The sequence below is a fragment of the Manis pentadactyla genome, chromosome 10 (assembly GCF_030020395.1).
Source record: "Manis pentadactyla isolate mManPen7 chromosome 10, mManPen7.hap1, whole genome shotgun sequence".
NCBI lineage: Eukaryota > Metazoa > Chordata > Mammalia > Pholidota > Manidae > Manis > Manis pentadactyla.
Window position 1 is genome coordinate 78,971,803 of NC_080028.1, and position 18,018 is coordinate 78,989,820.

Below are 18,018 nucleotides of genomic sequence, written 5' to 3' on the forward strand. Positions count from 1 at the left end.
GCATTCTTAGAGGCTGAAGATGCACAACTGAATTTTTAAAAAATTTAGTTTTAATAACACAATTAATAGAGGAATGTACTCTCTTTGTCCTAAATTCAGAATGTGACACTAAAGTCTTTCTTGCCCACAACCCCAAAACCAGTTTCCTTTACCTCTTCCTCAAATGTAACAATTACTTTTAAATTCATTTTGCATATATCTTTCAGACTCTTTTCTATGTATTTACATTCATACATGACCTTGTAGAAAATGTATTTTATTGTACCTTTTTCTCAAAGATTTGGAGGGCCTTGTTTCTTAAAACTTTTTATTTTCACATAATCTCAGAATTATAGAAAAGTTGCAAGAATAATACAAGGAACATCTGTATACTCTTTACTTGGTTTACCAATTGTTTGTATTTTGCCCCATTTGGTTTATCGTTCTCTATTAAATATTTTGATACAATTGGCCCTTGAACTACACAGGTTTGAACTGCACAGGTTCACTTATTTGCGATGTTTTTTAATACATATATTGGAAAAAGTTGTGGAGAATTTTGAGAAACATTTTCTTTTCTCCAGCCTACTGAATTGTAAGAATACAGTATATAATACATATAACATGAAATATGTGTTAATCGACCATTTATATTATGGGTAAAGCTTCCAGTCAACAGTAGGCTCTTAGTAGTTAGGTTTTTGGGGAGTCCAAAGTTATACAGATTTTCAACTGTGTGGGGGGTCAGCACCCCAACCCCTGCTTTGTTCAAGGGTCCCCTGTATATGATGTATGTATTTTTTTCTGAGCCATCTGAGCATAAGTTGAAGCCATGGGTCCCATTTGCCTCTAAATACCTCAGTGTGTATTTCTCAAGAACAGGGTCATTCTCTTATATATGTGTATCATATAACTATTCAAATCAGGAAATGTAGTGTTAACCTAATACTGTTATCTAATTCACAGTCCAGATACGGATTTCATCAATTGAACTGTTGATGTCCACAGACCTTTTTCTTAAACAAAAGTTCTTTATACTGTAATATCTGTCTTCATCTTGCTATGTTCTTTATCTAGGCTTCCTATGTTAGTGCAGGTAGATAGCCCAGTGTTATTAATATGTGCTTGGTATCTCACAGTATGAATATGTTATAGATTATTTACCCCTTCCCCTGTTAATAGGCACTCAGGGTATTTCCTACTTTTTGTCATAGCAAACATCCTTAGACATAACTGAATGTTAGTGGACATTGCTTTGAATAATTATTCGAGGACACAGGGTGAGAACAAATGAGGACTCGTGATGTTGAAGAAAGTGCTTTCAGAAGGAGCTATAAAGAGGAGCTCCTGGTTTGTACAATATGAGGTAAAGGCTTTAGAGCAGCACAGTTATCCAGACTTTTCCAATAGATGGTTTTATTTATTTGGGAGAAAAAGGAGAAAGAAAGTTGTCAGTGAAGAGCAGTTCTTAGGAAGATAGTTAAGAGTGGTGCTGTCTTTTTAGGGATTCAGCACTGTCTGATGTAACTTTCCCCAGAATGCAGTGGCCTCATTTGCTCTGAGGACCCTTTGATGGAAACAGCCAGACCTAACCCCCCATCCTGTTTCACTTTAAAGGCAAGCAATGTTCTCTGAATCAGGACACTTTTCTCCTGTACATTTAGCAAACTTCACCCGGGGAAGGTTGCTATTTCTGCTTTGTGTGAAGCGTTTTGCACCATCTGGGCTGGCTGGATTTCAGCAAAGATAGTAAAGAAACATTTATCAGGAGAAATCAAAATCAGTCTCGCCAAGTGTGGTCTAGAGAAATTTGCTTCCTCAATACATATGCAGCTCTCTTGCTGCTGGGAAACATGACTCTACTTTGAAAAGCTTCAGGAGGGACAGGCCTTTGGATCTTAGCCTGCAGCTGCTGTCAACTGCTCAGGATATGGCGGCTTTAGTAGCCAGAGCTCTTGGAGATGTGAATGCAGCAGTCGCAAGATCAATTCTACTCCATTCCTTTCCACAGACATTTTTGGCCTCTTCTGTAAAGGTTAGATTCAAAAGGACAGAAGTAGAAGAAAGGACCTATAAGGGTTGGGGGAGACATGGAGTCATGCCTCAGTTAGGAATGTTTGGTTCAGGGGAAGTAGATGTCCAAGGAGAGGTCTCCTTAAACTATTTAGTTGTGAGATTGCCTCAAGAATATAATGCACATGTGTCCTGCAAAGAGCACTCTGAAAGAGCCGCACAAACTTTTAATAGAAGAATGTTCTGGTGATTGTCCTATGGTGTTAGTTCATAAGACAAGAAAGAGGTGTGACCTTAGCAGAGAGAAGAAAGATGAGCTGTTTTCACTTGCATATGTGCAGCCAATCAACCAGACAGACAAATCTCTGGCACTTTAGAGTGTCTCAGAGTGTTTTTATGTAGCCCACTATGTGATAGATGTGTCATTCCAAGATTCCAGCTTAGAACCTGACACATGCTATTTTCCTTGGAAAGCTTAATAAATGAAAGGAACAGTTGGGGATTGTATTCTCTGGGGAAAATGCATGAAGTTCTTACAAAAATCTAGAAAAGCTGTATCTCCTGTGTGCTCTATAGACCAACAGTGTCAGCATTACCTGGGAACTTCGTAGAAAAACAAATGAGCAGGTCTCACCCCAGACTTGCTAAATCAGAATCCATCTGTGGGAGGGGGTCCCAGGAGTATGGGTCTCAGAAGCCCTCCAGGTAACTCTTATGTACAGTAAGGTTTGAGAATGGGAGGGTTCAAATGGAAAGGTCAGATGCATTATTCTCAAGGAAAAAACATGAGTGATTCTGTTTGGTATCAGTCCATTTGGAAATGGTTAAGTCCTCACAGTAAACACAGACAATTATAGTAAAAGAGGGCACTGAATATGAATAACAGTAACAATGAAATAGCAATACTATATAGCTAGCATTTTGGATTATTCCCTAGGTGCCAAGTTCTCTGTTAAACATGTAGTCTTTATCCAATTCCACTCTTATAACAGACCATTATCTCCATTGTATGTATTATCTCCATTCTCCATTGATCAAGAAATTGAGATTCAGAAATGTGAAGTAACTGCTAGGCATGATGTAGACCCTGAAATTTGTAGCTCTGTATCCACTACACTGTGTAACCTGGCTGCTGTTTCATTGGAAATCACTATACATAGAGTACATTTTGGGGGAGCAGGGTCAACATCTTATGTAGAATGCTAAACATCTTATATAGAAGTACTTAGCAGAATGCTAAACACATAGTAGGGACCTGCTTATTGAACTTTACTGAGTCAGAGTCATAGAGGACAAATCTATGCTTTTGATGGAGGAATGAAATGCAGCTTGCAAGCTGAGATGGACCATGAGTTCAACCTGTGGATAAATGGAAGAAAGGGCCAAATAGCTGGAATGCAGAAAAATGTCAGCACAGAATAAATTACAGAGTGCATCCTGGGGTCCCTTGACACTCATCTTGCAGGCTAACCAGCCTTTTTCTCATCTCATTTATTCATCCCCAACTCCTTGCTAGATATATATTTTTAGGTAAGCTTGTTTTTTGTTTTCCCAGCAATGGTCAGCTGCTTGGATATAGGAAAATACAGAAAAGATACTTGAACTTAACTAGGGCTGGGATTTTGTCAGATAAATAAAATGTAAAGAAAGAGGAGCAAGAGATTTGAGGTTGTTCTCAAGGGAATGGTTTTAATGTACCATAAACTCTAATCTGGAAAATGGGGAGAAGAAATGGGTTGGCTTAGTAGACCTACTGATAGTGAAAGACTTGTAGCAGTGGGGTACCAGTGTTAATGAACTGGAAAAATAGGAAGTGGTATAGGACCATGGGGTACATGGAACTGAGATTGAGAAAGTGGTGTCATTTCTAGGATGATTACTCCATAGAGGAGACAACTGTAATGGGGTGGAAGGAAAGGTTGCAGGAAGTGAGGGCACTTTGTTCCCCACTTTCCTCTATTCTTTTTCTAATGTCTTGCTGCATTTAAGGAAAACTTAGAAAAAATGTCAAATAATGGTGTGGTAAATGATGTCTGTCTTAATCCTGACTTTAATGGGATTGCATTTATTATTAACTGTGGTGCTGTTATTTCAGATAGACTATTTGTTCTGTGAAGAAAATTCCCTGTTATTTCCAGCTAGTTGCAATGACCCTATAGTTTTCTCCTTTGACCTATAAATATAATGAATATTTTAATAGAGTTTTCTGGGGTTGAACCATCTTTGCATTCTTAGAAGGAGTCATTCTATATTAGCCTCCTGGCCTATCATTTAATTCAATCTGCTAATATATTACTTTGAATTTTTCTATCTTGAGTACGATGGTTGGCATTGCATCCTTAAGATCTGTACAACTCCCATTTTCTCATCTCCTCTTGGTTACTGGTTTTCAAATTGATTCCTAATTAACTTCTTCCTGTTTCTCCAGGCTGATGTCCTATTCCACCTTATCCTTCCTATGGCCAGTTGCATCTACACTGCTGACACACTGCTTCCTTCTCTGAACTGGTCTTATAGCCTTCTTTATACAGGGTGTACTTGATTTAGGCTGGAGCCTAGCTATAATCCTACTGGTGCTTTCCAGCTTTGTCTCTATGGGCTGTCTGAGTACTAGTTATAGAGCCATGTGTATGATAGGTGCACCTTGGTGCACCTTGACAGAGAAGGAGTAACTCTTTCTCTTTTAGTTTTTTATTTTTGAATTGAGGTAAAATTCACATAACATAAAATTAACCTTTAAGCATTTTAAAGGGTATAATTCAGTGACATTTAGCATATTCACAGTGTTATGAAACCATCATCCCTATCTAGTTCCAAGAAATTTCATCACCCATAAAGGAAACCCCATAACCGCTAACTTGTCTCTCCCCATGCCCTCTTCCCACCAGCTTCGGGCAACCACTAGTTTGTTTTCTATCTCTGTGGATTTACCTGTGCTATATGTTCCACGTAAATGGAACCATACAATATATGACCTTTTATATTGGAGGACATAAATGTTCATATTCACAATAGCCAAAAAGTGGAAACAGTCCAAATGTTGATCACCTGATGGATGGAATAACAAAATTTGATATGTTCATACAAGGGGATGTTATTCATGCCACATGTATGAACCTTGGAAACATTATGCTAAATAAAAGAAGCCAATCTTCCTTGTAGGCTTTGTGGAAAACAAGCCTTGAGAACTTACAGTTAATCTTTGAGGCAGAGTGGGGAAAGCAGTGCGAAGTCAGAAATCAATTTTAAACCAACAGAGAGCAAAGTCTACACCTTACCAGTTTATCTCACTTTGTGTGCTTCTTAGCTATGGATGTTAATAAGTTAAAATTCCCATTGAATAAGTGTGATGCCCTAGGACCCTTCCATTGGTTCTACAACCATTGCTGGTTGGTGCTTAAACATATGAGGGCTATTCATGCTGAAAGTGCTTTTTGTGTTTTCAGTAAGAGATGCTAAGAACCTTGTACCTATGGACCCCAATGGTTTGTCAGATCCCTACGTGAAACTGAAACTGATTCCTGATCCCAAAAGTGAGAGCAAGCAGAAGACCAAGACCATCAAGTGCTCCCTCAACCCTGAATGGAATGAAACATTTAGATTGTAAGTTAAAATGACTGCAGCCCAGTGTGGGTGGTAGAGGTTGAGTTGTGGGTCACCTGAGATCGGTGAGTTCCTCTCCCAGCTTCTAGTTCCTTCCCTCTCCTCTTCCTCCTTCTTCCCTTCTCTTCTTCTCCCTCCATCTGCATTTTTGCATTGCAAACCAAGTAAAAATTGGCATCTGTTTTTCTTTAATAAAGTTGAAAGTGTCTTTTGGGGCTGGGGGAGTGGGTGGGATAGAAAATAGTATTGCTAGGTGGAGGCAAGTTGTGGGAGAAGCTCTGGGGCTCAGCAAACAGTGGGACATACCCACAAGGTGTGCTGACCCCCTCTCTAGGGCTGAGTGTATGGGTCTGCTGAGTCTGCAGCCTGCTGGGAGCTCTCTGCCAGCTTCCACAGAGGGTCTTCCCTGGCCAGAGCTCCAAGAATCTAGGTTGCTTTTGATGGATCTGGGTCAAGCGGTATTCATTATATTGGCCAACATTTATTGGGCATATACTGTGTATAACAAGCACTATGTTAAGTGACGTAATTTCATTGCCCACCTCATCCCCATTTTACAAATGGGAATTTGAGGATGTTCAAGAATGTGCCCAAAGTTCCATAGCAAATACAGGGTGTAGTGGGATTTAGCCTCTGACAGTCTGACTCCAGAGGCTATGGGCCAAAAGCATGATTCCTTGTGGTAGACCCACTCCCTGTTTCCTCTCTCAAGGCAAAATGGGGGTCCCATCTTCACCTCAATCAAGAACATGCCTCAGAACAATTTCCCCCAACCAGCACCAACAAGACTCTTCTTCCATACAGGTCCTCAGCTCATCCTAACATGTGTGATATCCATATTCCTGAGAGTGATGGTGTCAGGAGGATTTCCTGAATGCCACAAGCCCTCTTAAGACATAAGACTGCAGAAGTAGTTAGAACTGTTCCTGTCAGAGCTGGCCTAGGTCCCTGCCCATTTAAGCCACAGGCTGTCAAACAGGAAAAAGCTCTCCCTCCCTGGGGAGCTTGTCTGCGATGGAAACAGAATATGTTTCTTGCAACAGCTTGTAATCTTTAAAAATGTCTACCTTCAGGCCTCGTCCTCTTGTACAATTTCATCTGCTTGAGAAATCACTGTAACCTCCACTGACTTCTCTTTCTTTCTGTTTGCAGCCAGCTGAAAGAATCCGACAAAGACAGAAGACTGTCTGTAGAGATTTGGGACTGGGATCTGACCAGCAGGAATGACTTTATGGGGTCTTTGTCATTTGGGATTTCCGAACTGCAGAAAGCTGGTGTTGATGGCTGGTAAGGAAGAATTTGTTTTGAAAGCTACAATACAGCATGATCCGTCAAACTGGGACCAAGTATGTTTTCCTTTTTCTCCTAAAAGCAAAGTCACAAAGTGATGGCTGGTAGATTAGATCTGCTTCACAGGTAATGTTGTATTTGGGTCTTGTACTGAGAAAAAAAATCAGTTGTCAATATTTTTGGACAGGACATTTCCCACAAAAATTTGGATTTTTGGCTTAAAAAACCAGAATATATGGATGTACTGGGCCTAGAAGACAACAGTTGAGAGCAGCTGAATAGTTCATGCCCCCTTTAAATAGGACATGGATTTTGTATTTGCCACAGTCCTCACCACTCCATATTTTTTACATCTGCCCCACTTTACAGAATTTATATGACTCAACTGGTACCATGGGTGCTAAAGTGTCTCTGACGATTTATCCCAAAGACATGTGCAATCCGCTATCAAATGCTCATCTCCTGGGACTACTTACCCAGCCTGGCCACAGAGGTGCTGGGTGGTTGTGCTCATGGTCAGCTGAAATAGCTCCTTTGTTCTTGAGATTTTGCTTTGCCCCCTTCTATTGGCAAAAAGTCCTTGTGCAATATTCCCAACAAAGAGACTGGGTACCTGCTGGCAACTGTTCGTTTCACAGTTCTCTGAGTAAAGGAGTCAGAATAGGTAGTCCAGCCTGGCACTATCGTTTTGCGGAAGTGAGATTAGCAGCTGCTCTTACCTCTTTAAGAGAAATGGTCTCATTTCTGAATGGTCTCCCTTAGGGCTTTTTCAGTTCCAAGGGAAAGGAAACCAACGTCAAGCGGGTTTAACAAGAAAGGGAGTGGATGGTGTGGACCACACAACTTTGCACTGCTCACCTCACAGCTTCCTTCTCTCTTCCATATGTGTTGTAGGTCTTTATTCACATATGTACTGGGTGTCTACTCCATCCCAGTGACTAGAGACCCATCAAGTGTAAGATAGAAGTGCCTGGATGGAGATTAGCTCCTAGAAGGGGGACGGTAAACCTTGGAGAAATAACATAACTAATAACTAATCAATGACAACATGATGAGAGATGGGGAGGAAGGTGGGAGCCATTAGAGTACCAAAAAAGGATAATTGTAAGGTGTTTCACAGTAAAGGTCACAAATGGTTAAAAACATTCTCATAAAATAGATAACGAACATTGGTCAGTTTTCTTTATCTCATGAATGAGGAAAACAGGAAGAGGAATGGCTTGATTGCAAAAGTTTGAGAAACTGATCACTCGGTGTCTGTAGACAAAGGAATATGACAAAACTTTGCTAAGTTAGAGATAAAACTGACTGCTAAACAGGGCATTCACATCACAACCTTGGGGGTTATCTCCCTACCAGTCTGGAAGAACAGAGTCTCACCTTGATTTTCTAAAAGTTAACATCTGTCTTTGCAGAGGTCACATCTGTCCTTGAAGAGCTGTGTGTCGGCCTATGGATTGTGACCAATAAGTAATCATACCGTAAGGAAGGAGATAAATAGCTAGAAAATGCTCTAGCATGATGTGCACACATCACACCATCATCTTTTTTTTTTTTTTTTTTTTTTTTTATTATTTAATAATTATTTTTTATTGAAGGGTAGTTGACACACAGTATTACATTACATGAGTTTCAAGTGTACAACACAGTGGTAGAACATTTATATACATAATTCTAGGTTCCAGCTATCACCCTACCAGGCTGTTACAATATCTTGACTATATTCCTTATGCTATACCTTACATCCCGGTTACTAATTTATTTTACCATTGGAAGTCTGTCCTTTTTTTTTTTTTTTTTTTTGTGAGGGCATCTCTCATATTTATTGATCAAATGGTTGTTAACGACAATAAAATTCTGTATAGGGGAGTCAATGCTCAATGCACAATCATTATTCCACCCCAAGCCTAATTTTTGTCAGTCTCCAATCTTCTGAGGCATAACAAACAAGTTTTTACATGTAGAACAAATTCTTACATAATGAATAAGTTACATAGTGAACAGGACAAGGGCAGTCATCACAGAAACTTTCGGTTTTGCTCATGCATTATGAACTCTAAACAGTCAGTTCAAATATGAATACTGATTTGGTTTTTATACTTGATTTATATGTGGATACCACATTTCTCTCTTTATTATTATTATTTTTAATAAAATGCTGAAGTGGTAGGTAGATACAAGATAAAGGTAGAAAACATAGTTTAGTGTTGTAAGAGAGCACATGTAGATGATCAGGTGTGTGCCTGTAGACTATGTGTTAATCCAAGCTAGACCAGGGCAATAAAACATCCACGTATGCAGAAGATTTCTCTCAGAACGGGGGGGTGAGGTTCTAAGCCTCACCTCTGTTGATCCCCAATTTCTCACCTGATGGCCCCCCTGCGACTGTGCCTGTCTTAGGTTGTTCCTCCCTTGAGGAATCTTACCCGTCTCTGGCTAACCAGTCATCTTCCGGGGCCATACAGGGAAATGTGAAGTTGGTAAGTGAGAGAGAAGCCTTATTGTTTGAAAAAGTTAGCTTTTTACTTCTTTGCATATTTATGCCCTGTGGCTTCTATGCCCAGCATTTGTCTTGAGGTATCTTTACCACTTGGAAGAATTATGATACTCGGTAAATTTGATATGAGGCACGAATTCTATTTAAGGGTTGTAATTAGGAAGGAAGAAGAAAAGCTATAGAAGTAGCAGGCGGAAGAAAACATGGGAAGATTGATTATTTCTTTGATATATCTTCTTGTAGAGTAACTTCAGCATGTATAGGTTTTAAGCTACTACTTAAATTGCACACACACATTAACATAATAGGAGTATAGTTACATAACCAAAGCATATCTGTAATTACCAGCCATCTGCAGTGAAACTAAGAAAACCAGTTAGGCACCTTAGGCATTTGTGAAAACTTATCTATGATATGGTGGATATTGTCCAAATGAACTTGAACAGTCTGAGAGAAATCAGACAAATTAAAACAACCCATTCCTGGGGACTGTTCACATGCCATATGTTCTTTTAACAATAAATAGTTTGTAGTTGTAAGACTTTGGAGCGCTACAATTTGCACTTCTCCAAATTCTTGGTTGAGTTCCAACAGTATAGATCCAGTCCAATTTTGTTGTTTTACTGTATGCACAGGCCAGCTTAGATATCTCCTTCCTCATTCCCATGGCAGGTCCAGGAACTGGTGGGATGAGTGCATCTACAGCTGTAGCAGTGCGTGGATCTTTGTTGGGGTTTTTTGATGATCATCTTCTGGCATGAGTCTTCCAGAGGGTGCAGATGTTGGAAGTTCTTTTTCATATCGTATCTTAGTTCATTTTCGGGGTAGCCCAATTAGGCTTTGATCCTCTGTATAAACACAAACAGACCCTTTGCCTACACTTTTATATGCCCTTTATACCCTTGTGTAGAACTCGTTGGAGGTTACCACACAGGAACTGCCCTTTTTTTTTTTTTTTTTTTTTTTTTGCTATCACTAATCTACACTTACATGACGAATATTATGTTTACTAGGCTCTCCCCTATACCAGGTCTCCCCTATAAACCCCTTTACAGTCACTGTCCATCAGCATAGCAAAATGTTGTAGAATCACTACTTGCCTTCTCTGTGTTGTACAGCCCTCCCTTTTCTCCTACCCCCCCATGCATGTTAATCTTAATACCCCCCTACTTCTCCCCCCCTTATCCCTCCCTACCCACCCATCCTCCCCAGTCCCTTTCCCTTTGGTACCTGTTAGTCCATTCTTGAGTTCTGTGATTCTGCTGCTGCTGTTTTGTTCCTTCAGTTTTTCCTTTGTTCTTATATTCCACAGATAAGTGAAATCATTTGGTATTTCTCTTTCTCCGCTTGGCTTGTTTCACTGAGCATAATACCCTCCAGCTCCATCCATGTTGCTGCAAATGATTGGATTTGCCCTTTTCTTATAGCTGAGTAGTATTCCATTGTGTATATGTACCACATCTTCTTTATCCATTCATCTATTGATGGACATTTAGGTTGCTTCCAATTCTTGGCTATTGTAAATAGTGCTGCAATAAACATAGGGGTGCATCTGTCTTTCTCAAACTTGATTGCTGCATTCTTAGGGTAAATTCCTAGGAGTGGAATTCCTGGGTCAAATGGTAAGTCTGTTTTGAGCATTTTGATGTACCTCCATACTGCTTTCCACAATGGTTGAACTAACTTACATTCCCACCAGCAGTGTAGGAGGGTTCCCCTTTCTCCACAGCCTTGCCAACATTTGTTGTTGTTTGTCTTTTGGATGGCAGCCATCCTTACTGGTGTGAGGTGATACCTCATTGTAGTTTTAATTTGCATTTCTCTGATAATTAGCGATGTGGAGCATCTTTTCATGTGTCTGTTGGCCATCTGTATTTCTTTTTTGGAGAACTGTCTGTTCAGTTCCTCTGCCCATTTTTTAATTGGGTTATTTGTTTTTTGTTTGTTGAGGCGTGAGAGCTCCTTATATATTCTGGACGTCAAGCCTTTATCGGATGTGTCATTTTCAAATATATTCTCCCATACTGTAGGGATCCTTCTTGTTCTATTGATGGTGTCTTTTGCTGTACAGAAGCTTTTCAGCTTAATATAGTCCCACTTACTCATTTTTGCTGTTGTTTTCCTTGCCCGGGGAGATATGTTCAAGAAGAGGTCACTCATGTTTATGTCTAAGAGGTTTTTGCCTAAGTTTTCTTCCAAGAGTTTAATGGTTTCATGGCTTACATTCAGGTCTTTGATCCATTTTGAGTTTACTTTTGTATATGGGGTTAGACAATGGTCCAGTTTCATTCTCCTACATGTAGCTGTCCAGTTTTGCCAGCACCACCTGTTGAAGAGACTGTCATTTCGCCATTGTATGTCCATGGCTCCTTTATCAAATATTAATTGACCATATATGTCTGGGTTCATGTCTGGATTCTCTAGTCTGTTCCATTGGTCTGTGGCTCTGCTCTTGTGCCAGTACCAAATTGTCTTGATTACTATGGCTTTATAGTAGAGCTTGAAGTTGGGGAGTGAGATCCCCCCTACTTTATTCTTCTTTCTCAGGATTGCTTTGGCTATTCGGGGTCTTTGGTGTTTCCATATGAATTTTTGAATTATTTGTTCCAGTTCATTGAAGAATGTTGCTGGTAGTTTCATAGGGATTGCATCAAATCTGTATATTGCTTTGGGCAGGATGGCCATTTTAACGATATTAATTCTTCCTAGCCACGAGCATGGGATGAGTTTCCATCTGTTAGTGTCCCCTTTAATTTCTCTTAAGAGTGACTTGTAGTTTTCAGAGTATAAGTCTTTCACTTCTTTGGTTAGGTTTATTCCTAGGTATTTTATTTTTTTTGATGCAATTGTGAATGGAGTTGTTTTCCTGATTTCTCTCTCTGTTGGTTCATTGTTAGTATATAGGAAAGCCACAGATTTCTGTGTGTTGATTTTGTATCCTGCAACTTTGCTGTATTCCGATATCAGTTCTAGTAGTTTTGGGGTGGAGTCTTTAGGGTTTTTTATGTACAGTATCATGTCATCTGCAAATAGTGACAGTTTAACTTCTTCTTTACCAATCTGGATTCCTTGTATTTCTTTATTTTGTCTGATTGCCGTGGCTAGGACCTCCAGTACTATGTTAAATAACAGTGGAGAGAGTGGGCATCCCTGTCTAGTTCCCGATCTCAGAGGAAATGCTTTCAGCTTCTCGCTGTTCAATATAATGTTGGCTGTGGGTTTATCATAGATGGCCTTTATTATGTTGAGGTACTTGCCCTCTATTCCCATTTTGCTGAGAGTTTTTAACATGAATGGATGTTGAACTTTGTCAAATGCTTTTTCAGCATCTATGGAGATGATCATGTGGTTTTTGTCTTTCTTTTTGTTGATGTGGTGGATGATGTTGATGGACTTTCGAATGTTGTACCATCCTTGCATCCCTGGAATGAATCCCACTTGGTCATGGTGTATGATCCTTTTGATGTATTTTTGAATTCGGTTTGCTAATATTTTGTTGAGTATTTTTGCATCTACGTTCATCAGGGATATTGGTCTGTAGTTTTCTTTTTTGGTGGGGTCTTTGCCTGGTTTTGGTATTAGGGTGATGTTAGCTTCATAGAATGAGTTTGGGAGTATCCCCTCCTCCTCTATTTTTTGGAAAACTTTAAGGAGAATGGGTATTATGTCTTCCCTGTATGTCTGATAAAATTCCGAGGTAAATCCATCTGGCCCGGGGGTTTTGTTCTTTGGTAGTTTTTTTATTACCTCTTCAATTTCGTTGCTGGTAATTGGTCTGTTTAGATTTTCTGTTTCTTCCTGGGTCAATCTTGGAAGGTTATATTTTTCTAGGAAGTTGTCCATTTCTCCTAGGTTTCCCAGCTTGTTAGCATATAGGTTTTCATAGTATTCTCCAATAGTTCTTTGCATTTCCGTGGGGTCCGTCGTGATTTTTCCTTTCTCGTTTCTGATACTGTTGATTTGTGTTGACTCTCTTTTCTTCTTAATAAGTCTGGCTAGAGGCTTATCTATTTTGTTTATTTTCTCGAAGAACCAGCTCTTGGTTTCATTGATTTTTGCTATTGTTTTATTCTTCTCAATTTTATTTATTTCTTCTCTGATCTTTATTATGTCCCTCCTTCTGCTGACCTTAGGCCTCATCTGTTCTTCTTTTTCCAATTTCAATAATTGTGACATTAGACCATTCATTTGGGATTGCTCTTCCTTTTTTAAATATGCTTGGATTGCTATATACTTTCCTCTTAAGACTGCTTTTGCTGTGTCCCACAGAAGTTGGGGCTTAGTGTTGTTGTTGTCATTTGTTTCCATATATTGCTGGATCTCCATTTTGATTTGGTCATTGATCCATTGATTATTTAGGAGCGTGTTGTTAAGCCTCCATGTGTTTGTGAGCCTCTTTGCTTTCTTTGTACAGTTTATTTCTAGTTTTATGCCTTTGTGGTCTGAAAAGTTGGTTGGTAGGATTTCAATCTTTTGGAATTTTCTGAGGCTCTTTTTGTGGCCTAGTATGTGGTCTATTCTGGAGAATGTTCCATGTGCACTTGAGAAGAATGTATATCCCGCTGCTTTTGGATGTAGAGTTCTATAGATGTCTATTAGGTCCATCTGCTCTACTGTGTTGTTCAGTGCTTCCGTGTCCTTACTTATTTTCTGCCCAGTGGATCTATCCTTTGGGGTGAGTGGTGTGTTGAAGTCTCCTAGAATGAATGCATTGCAGTCTATATCCCCCTTTAGTTCTGTTAGTATTTGTTTCACATATGCTGGTGCTCCTGTGTTGGGTGCATATATATTTAGAATGGTTATATCCTCTTGTTTGACTGAGCCCTTTATCATTATGTAGTGTCCTTCTTTATCTCTTGTTACTTTCTTTGTTTTGAAGTCTATTTTGTCTGATATTAGTACTGCAACCCCTGCTTTCTTCTCACTGTTGTTTGCTTGAAATATGTTTTTCCATCCCTTGACTTTTAGTCTGTACATGTCTTTGGGTTTGAGGTGAGTTTCTTGTAAGCAGCATATAGATGGGTCTTGCTTTTTTATCCATTCTGTTACTCTGTGTCTTTTGATTGGTGCATTCAACCCGTTAACATTTAGGGTGACTATTGAAAGATATGTACTTATTGCCATTGCAGGCTTTAAATTCGTGGTTACCAAAGGTTCAAGGTTAGCCTCTTTAGTATCTTACTGCCTAACTTAGCTCGCTTATTGAGCTGTTATATACACTGTCTGGAGATTCTTTTCTTCTCTCCCTTCTTGTTCCTCCTCCTCGATTCTTCATATGTTGGGTGTTTTGTGCTGTGCTCTTTCTAGGAGTGCTCCCATCTAGAGCAGTCCCTGTAAGATGTTCTGTAGAGGTGGTTTGTGGAAAGCAAATTCCCTCAGCTTTTGTTTGTCTGGGAATTGTTTAATCCCACCGTCATATTTGAATGATAGTCGTGCTGGATACAGTATCCTTGGTTCAAGGCCCTTCTGTTTCATTGTATTAAATATATCATGCCATTCTCTTCTGGCCTGTAGGGTTTCTGTTGAGAAATCTGACGTTAGCCTGATGGGTTTCCCTTTATAGGTGACCTTTTTCTCTCTAGCTGCCTTTAACACTCTTTCCTTGTCCTTGATCTTTGCCATTTTAATTATTATGTGTCTTGGTGTTGCCCTTCTTGGATCCTTTCTGTTGGGGGTTCTGTGTATTTCCGTGGTCTGTTTGATTACTTCCTCCCCCAGTGTGGGGAAGTTTTCAGCAATTATTTCTTCTAAGATACTTTCCATCTCTTTGCCTCTCTCTTCTTCTTCTGGGACCCCTATAATACGGATATTGCTCCTTTTAGATTGGTCACACAGTTCTCTTAATATTGTTTCATTCCTGGAGATCCTTTTGTCTCTCTCTATGTCAGCTTCTATGCGTTCCTGTTCTCTGATTTCAATTCCATCAATGGCCTCTTGCATTCTATCCATTCTGCTTATAAACCCTTCCAGAGTTTGTTTCATTTCTGCGATCTCCTTTCTGGCATCTGTGATCTCTTTCCGGACTTCATCCCATTTTTCTTGCGTATTTCTCTGCATCTCTGTCAGCATGTTTATTATTCTTATTTTGAATTCTTTGTCAGGAAGACTGGTTAGGTCTGTCTCCTTCTCTGGTGTTGTCTCTGTGATCTTTGTCTGCCTGTTGCTTTGCCTTTTCATGGTGATAGGAATAGTCTGCAGAACTGGGACGAGTGACGGCTGGAAGGACTTCCTTTCTTGTTGGTTTGTGGCCCTCCTCTCCTGGGAGAACAGCGGCCTCTAGTGGCTTGTACTGCGCAGCTGCGCGCAGACAGGGTTTCTGCTTCCTGCCCGGCTGCTATGGAGTTAATCTCCGCTGTTGCTGTGGGCGTGGCCTGGCTCGGGCAGCTACTCCAAAATGGTGGAGTCGCGTTGGAGCAGGAGCTGCTGGGAGGCTATTTATCTCCGTAAGGGGCCTCCCTGCTCCCTGCAGCCCAGGGGTTAGGGTGCCCAGAGATCCCAGATTCCCTACCTCTGGATTAAGTGGCCCGCCCTACCCCTTTAAGACTTCCAAAAAGCACCCGCCAAAACAAAACAACGACCACAAAAAAAAACAAGAAAAAAATTTTTTTAATTAAAAAAAAAAAGGTGGTCGTTCGTTTTTCTTTATTCTCCGGTGCCAGCCTCAGGCCTCTGCTCACCGGTCTTTCTGCCCTGTTTCCCTAATATTGGGGTCCCTGTCCCTTTAAGACTTCCAAAAAGCGCTCGCCAAAACAAAGCAGCAAAAAAGCAAAAAAAAAAAAATGGTCGCGCGCTTTTCTTATGTCCTCTGTCGCCCAGCCTCCAGTGCCTGCTCACTGTTCTTGCTGCCCTGTTTTCCCAGTATCGAGGGCCCTGCACTCTGGCCCGGATGGCTGGGGCTGGGTGTTCGGCAGCCCTGGGCTCCGTCTCCCTCCCGCTCTGCCTGCTCTTCTCCCGCCGGGAGCTGGGGGGAGGGGCGCTCGGCTCCCGCGGGGCCGGGGCTTGTATCTTACCCCCTTCGCGAGGCGCTGGGTTCTCTCAGGTGCGGATGTGGTCTGGATATTGTCCTGTGTCCTCTGGTCTTTATTCTAGGAAGGGTTGTCTTTGTTATATTTTCATAGATATATGTTGTTTTGGGAGGAGATTTCCGCTGCTCTACTCACGCCGCCATCTTCCGCCCCCTCTCCACCATCATCTTTTTTATCCTTGTCTCCAAGTTTTGGGTGATTTTTCTGAACATATGGATGATTTGACTTTGCATCTCCCACCATCACTACCCAGAGATTTTGCAGTTCCTTCCACTTTAAGTCAAGCATTAAGAAGTTAAGGAGAAAGAAAGCATGATCCCCAGGGGGTCTAAGTGAGCCAGGAGAGAACTTAATAATAATAATTATAATAACAATAGCTACCACTTATTGACTCCTACTAGATGCCAGGCACTGGGCTGATCATTTTCCAGGTGTCTGCAGAGTCACACACTGATACCCACCAATCAGATGCGCAGAAAAAAAATATAGCTTCTTTATTTTCTATAATAGACCTAGACTGACTTATGCAGTTGCCAGGGAGAAGGGGACCTTCACTGCACGTGGTACCATCTGGGCTTCACTGATGCAGAGTGGCCGGTCCTGCCTGGTCCCTTGAACCTGTGCCCACTGGGTATGCCCACCCAGCTTTGGGGCATCATTCTGGCTTCTTGCTGGCATCCTGGGTTCTGGCCTGTTGCCTCTGGTTGTGAGGTCCCTCCACATAGTGCACTTTTTGTGCAACCCCCAGAGTGTTGCCAGGCCCCACCCCAGGGGCTCAGCATGTCCATCTGTGACCGTCATTCCTGAGTCTCCCGCATGGAGTGCCAAGAGTGCCATCTCAGCGTCCTCCATCTTCCTGCTGCCCACTGCTCCTGTGACACTGTGAGGTGGTGATGTAATGGTGCTGTGGCTCTGCACGCAGGCCTCGGCTTAGGGCTACATTGAGGAAAGGGGCAAAGCCTCTGCTTTCACCTTATCCTCTCCCTTCTTCCCATGGCTCTCCAGACCCAAAAGGACGGGGCTGTCTCCCGCTGGCACCGTGTCCATCCTGGTCCAGCACCTGCCTTGTCTAGTCCTTTGAAACAGACAGAAGAGTGCAGGGCGGACAAAACAGCTGAATGATAAGGGTGGTCCATCAGGACTAAGTCCAAAATATTACTGCATTTACACTTAGATCATCCTTTAATTTTCTCAATGGTTCTGGGTGGAGCGTGGTTCCCAGGATCAGAGTAATTAAGCAACGTGTAAGGGGTACACAACTCATTAGTGACAGTGCTTGAATTTGGGTCCAGGTCTCCACGATGCCAGGATCTAAGCCTATCCGCACCTCGTTCTGTCCCCTGATATGGGTTGGTAGAGGCCAAGGGGGAAGATGGAAAAGTTTTGACCTTGGCTGTCCTAACTGGTTGGATGCTTTGTGACCTCAGGTTGAGTCACTTTGCCTCTGTCCTACAGCCATCTCATGGATACGACTCCACTCATCAGGGATAAGAACAGCACCCCCATCCACCTCTTACCACGGTTGTGAAGTGGATGAAATAATAGGTGGCAGGTATCTTTTGCAAAATAAAAGCCTTCTTCAAGTTTTTCAGATAAATGTCCTGTTCAGAT

The 18,018-nt window shown here is 41.3% G+C and overlaps 1 protein-coding gene across 2 annotated transcripts in view; it reads left to right on the forward strand.

The window, feature by feature from the left end:
* The window catches only part of PRKCB (protein kinase C beta), a 308,913-nt gene that overhangs the window by 199,481 nt on the left and 91,414 nt on the right, over positions 1-18,018 (forward strand). For both annotated transcript variants that reach the window (XM_036916934.2, XM_036916933.2), the window contains exons 6-7: positions 5,439-5,595; positions 6,748-6,882. In XM_036916934.2, the coding sequence (XP_036772829.1) occupies positions 5,439-5,595; positions 6,748-6,882 (292 nt within the window). The remainder of the gene's footprint in view (positions 1-5,438; positions 5,596-6,747; positions 6,883-18,018) is intronic.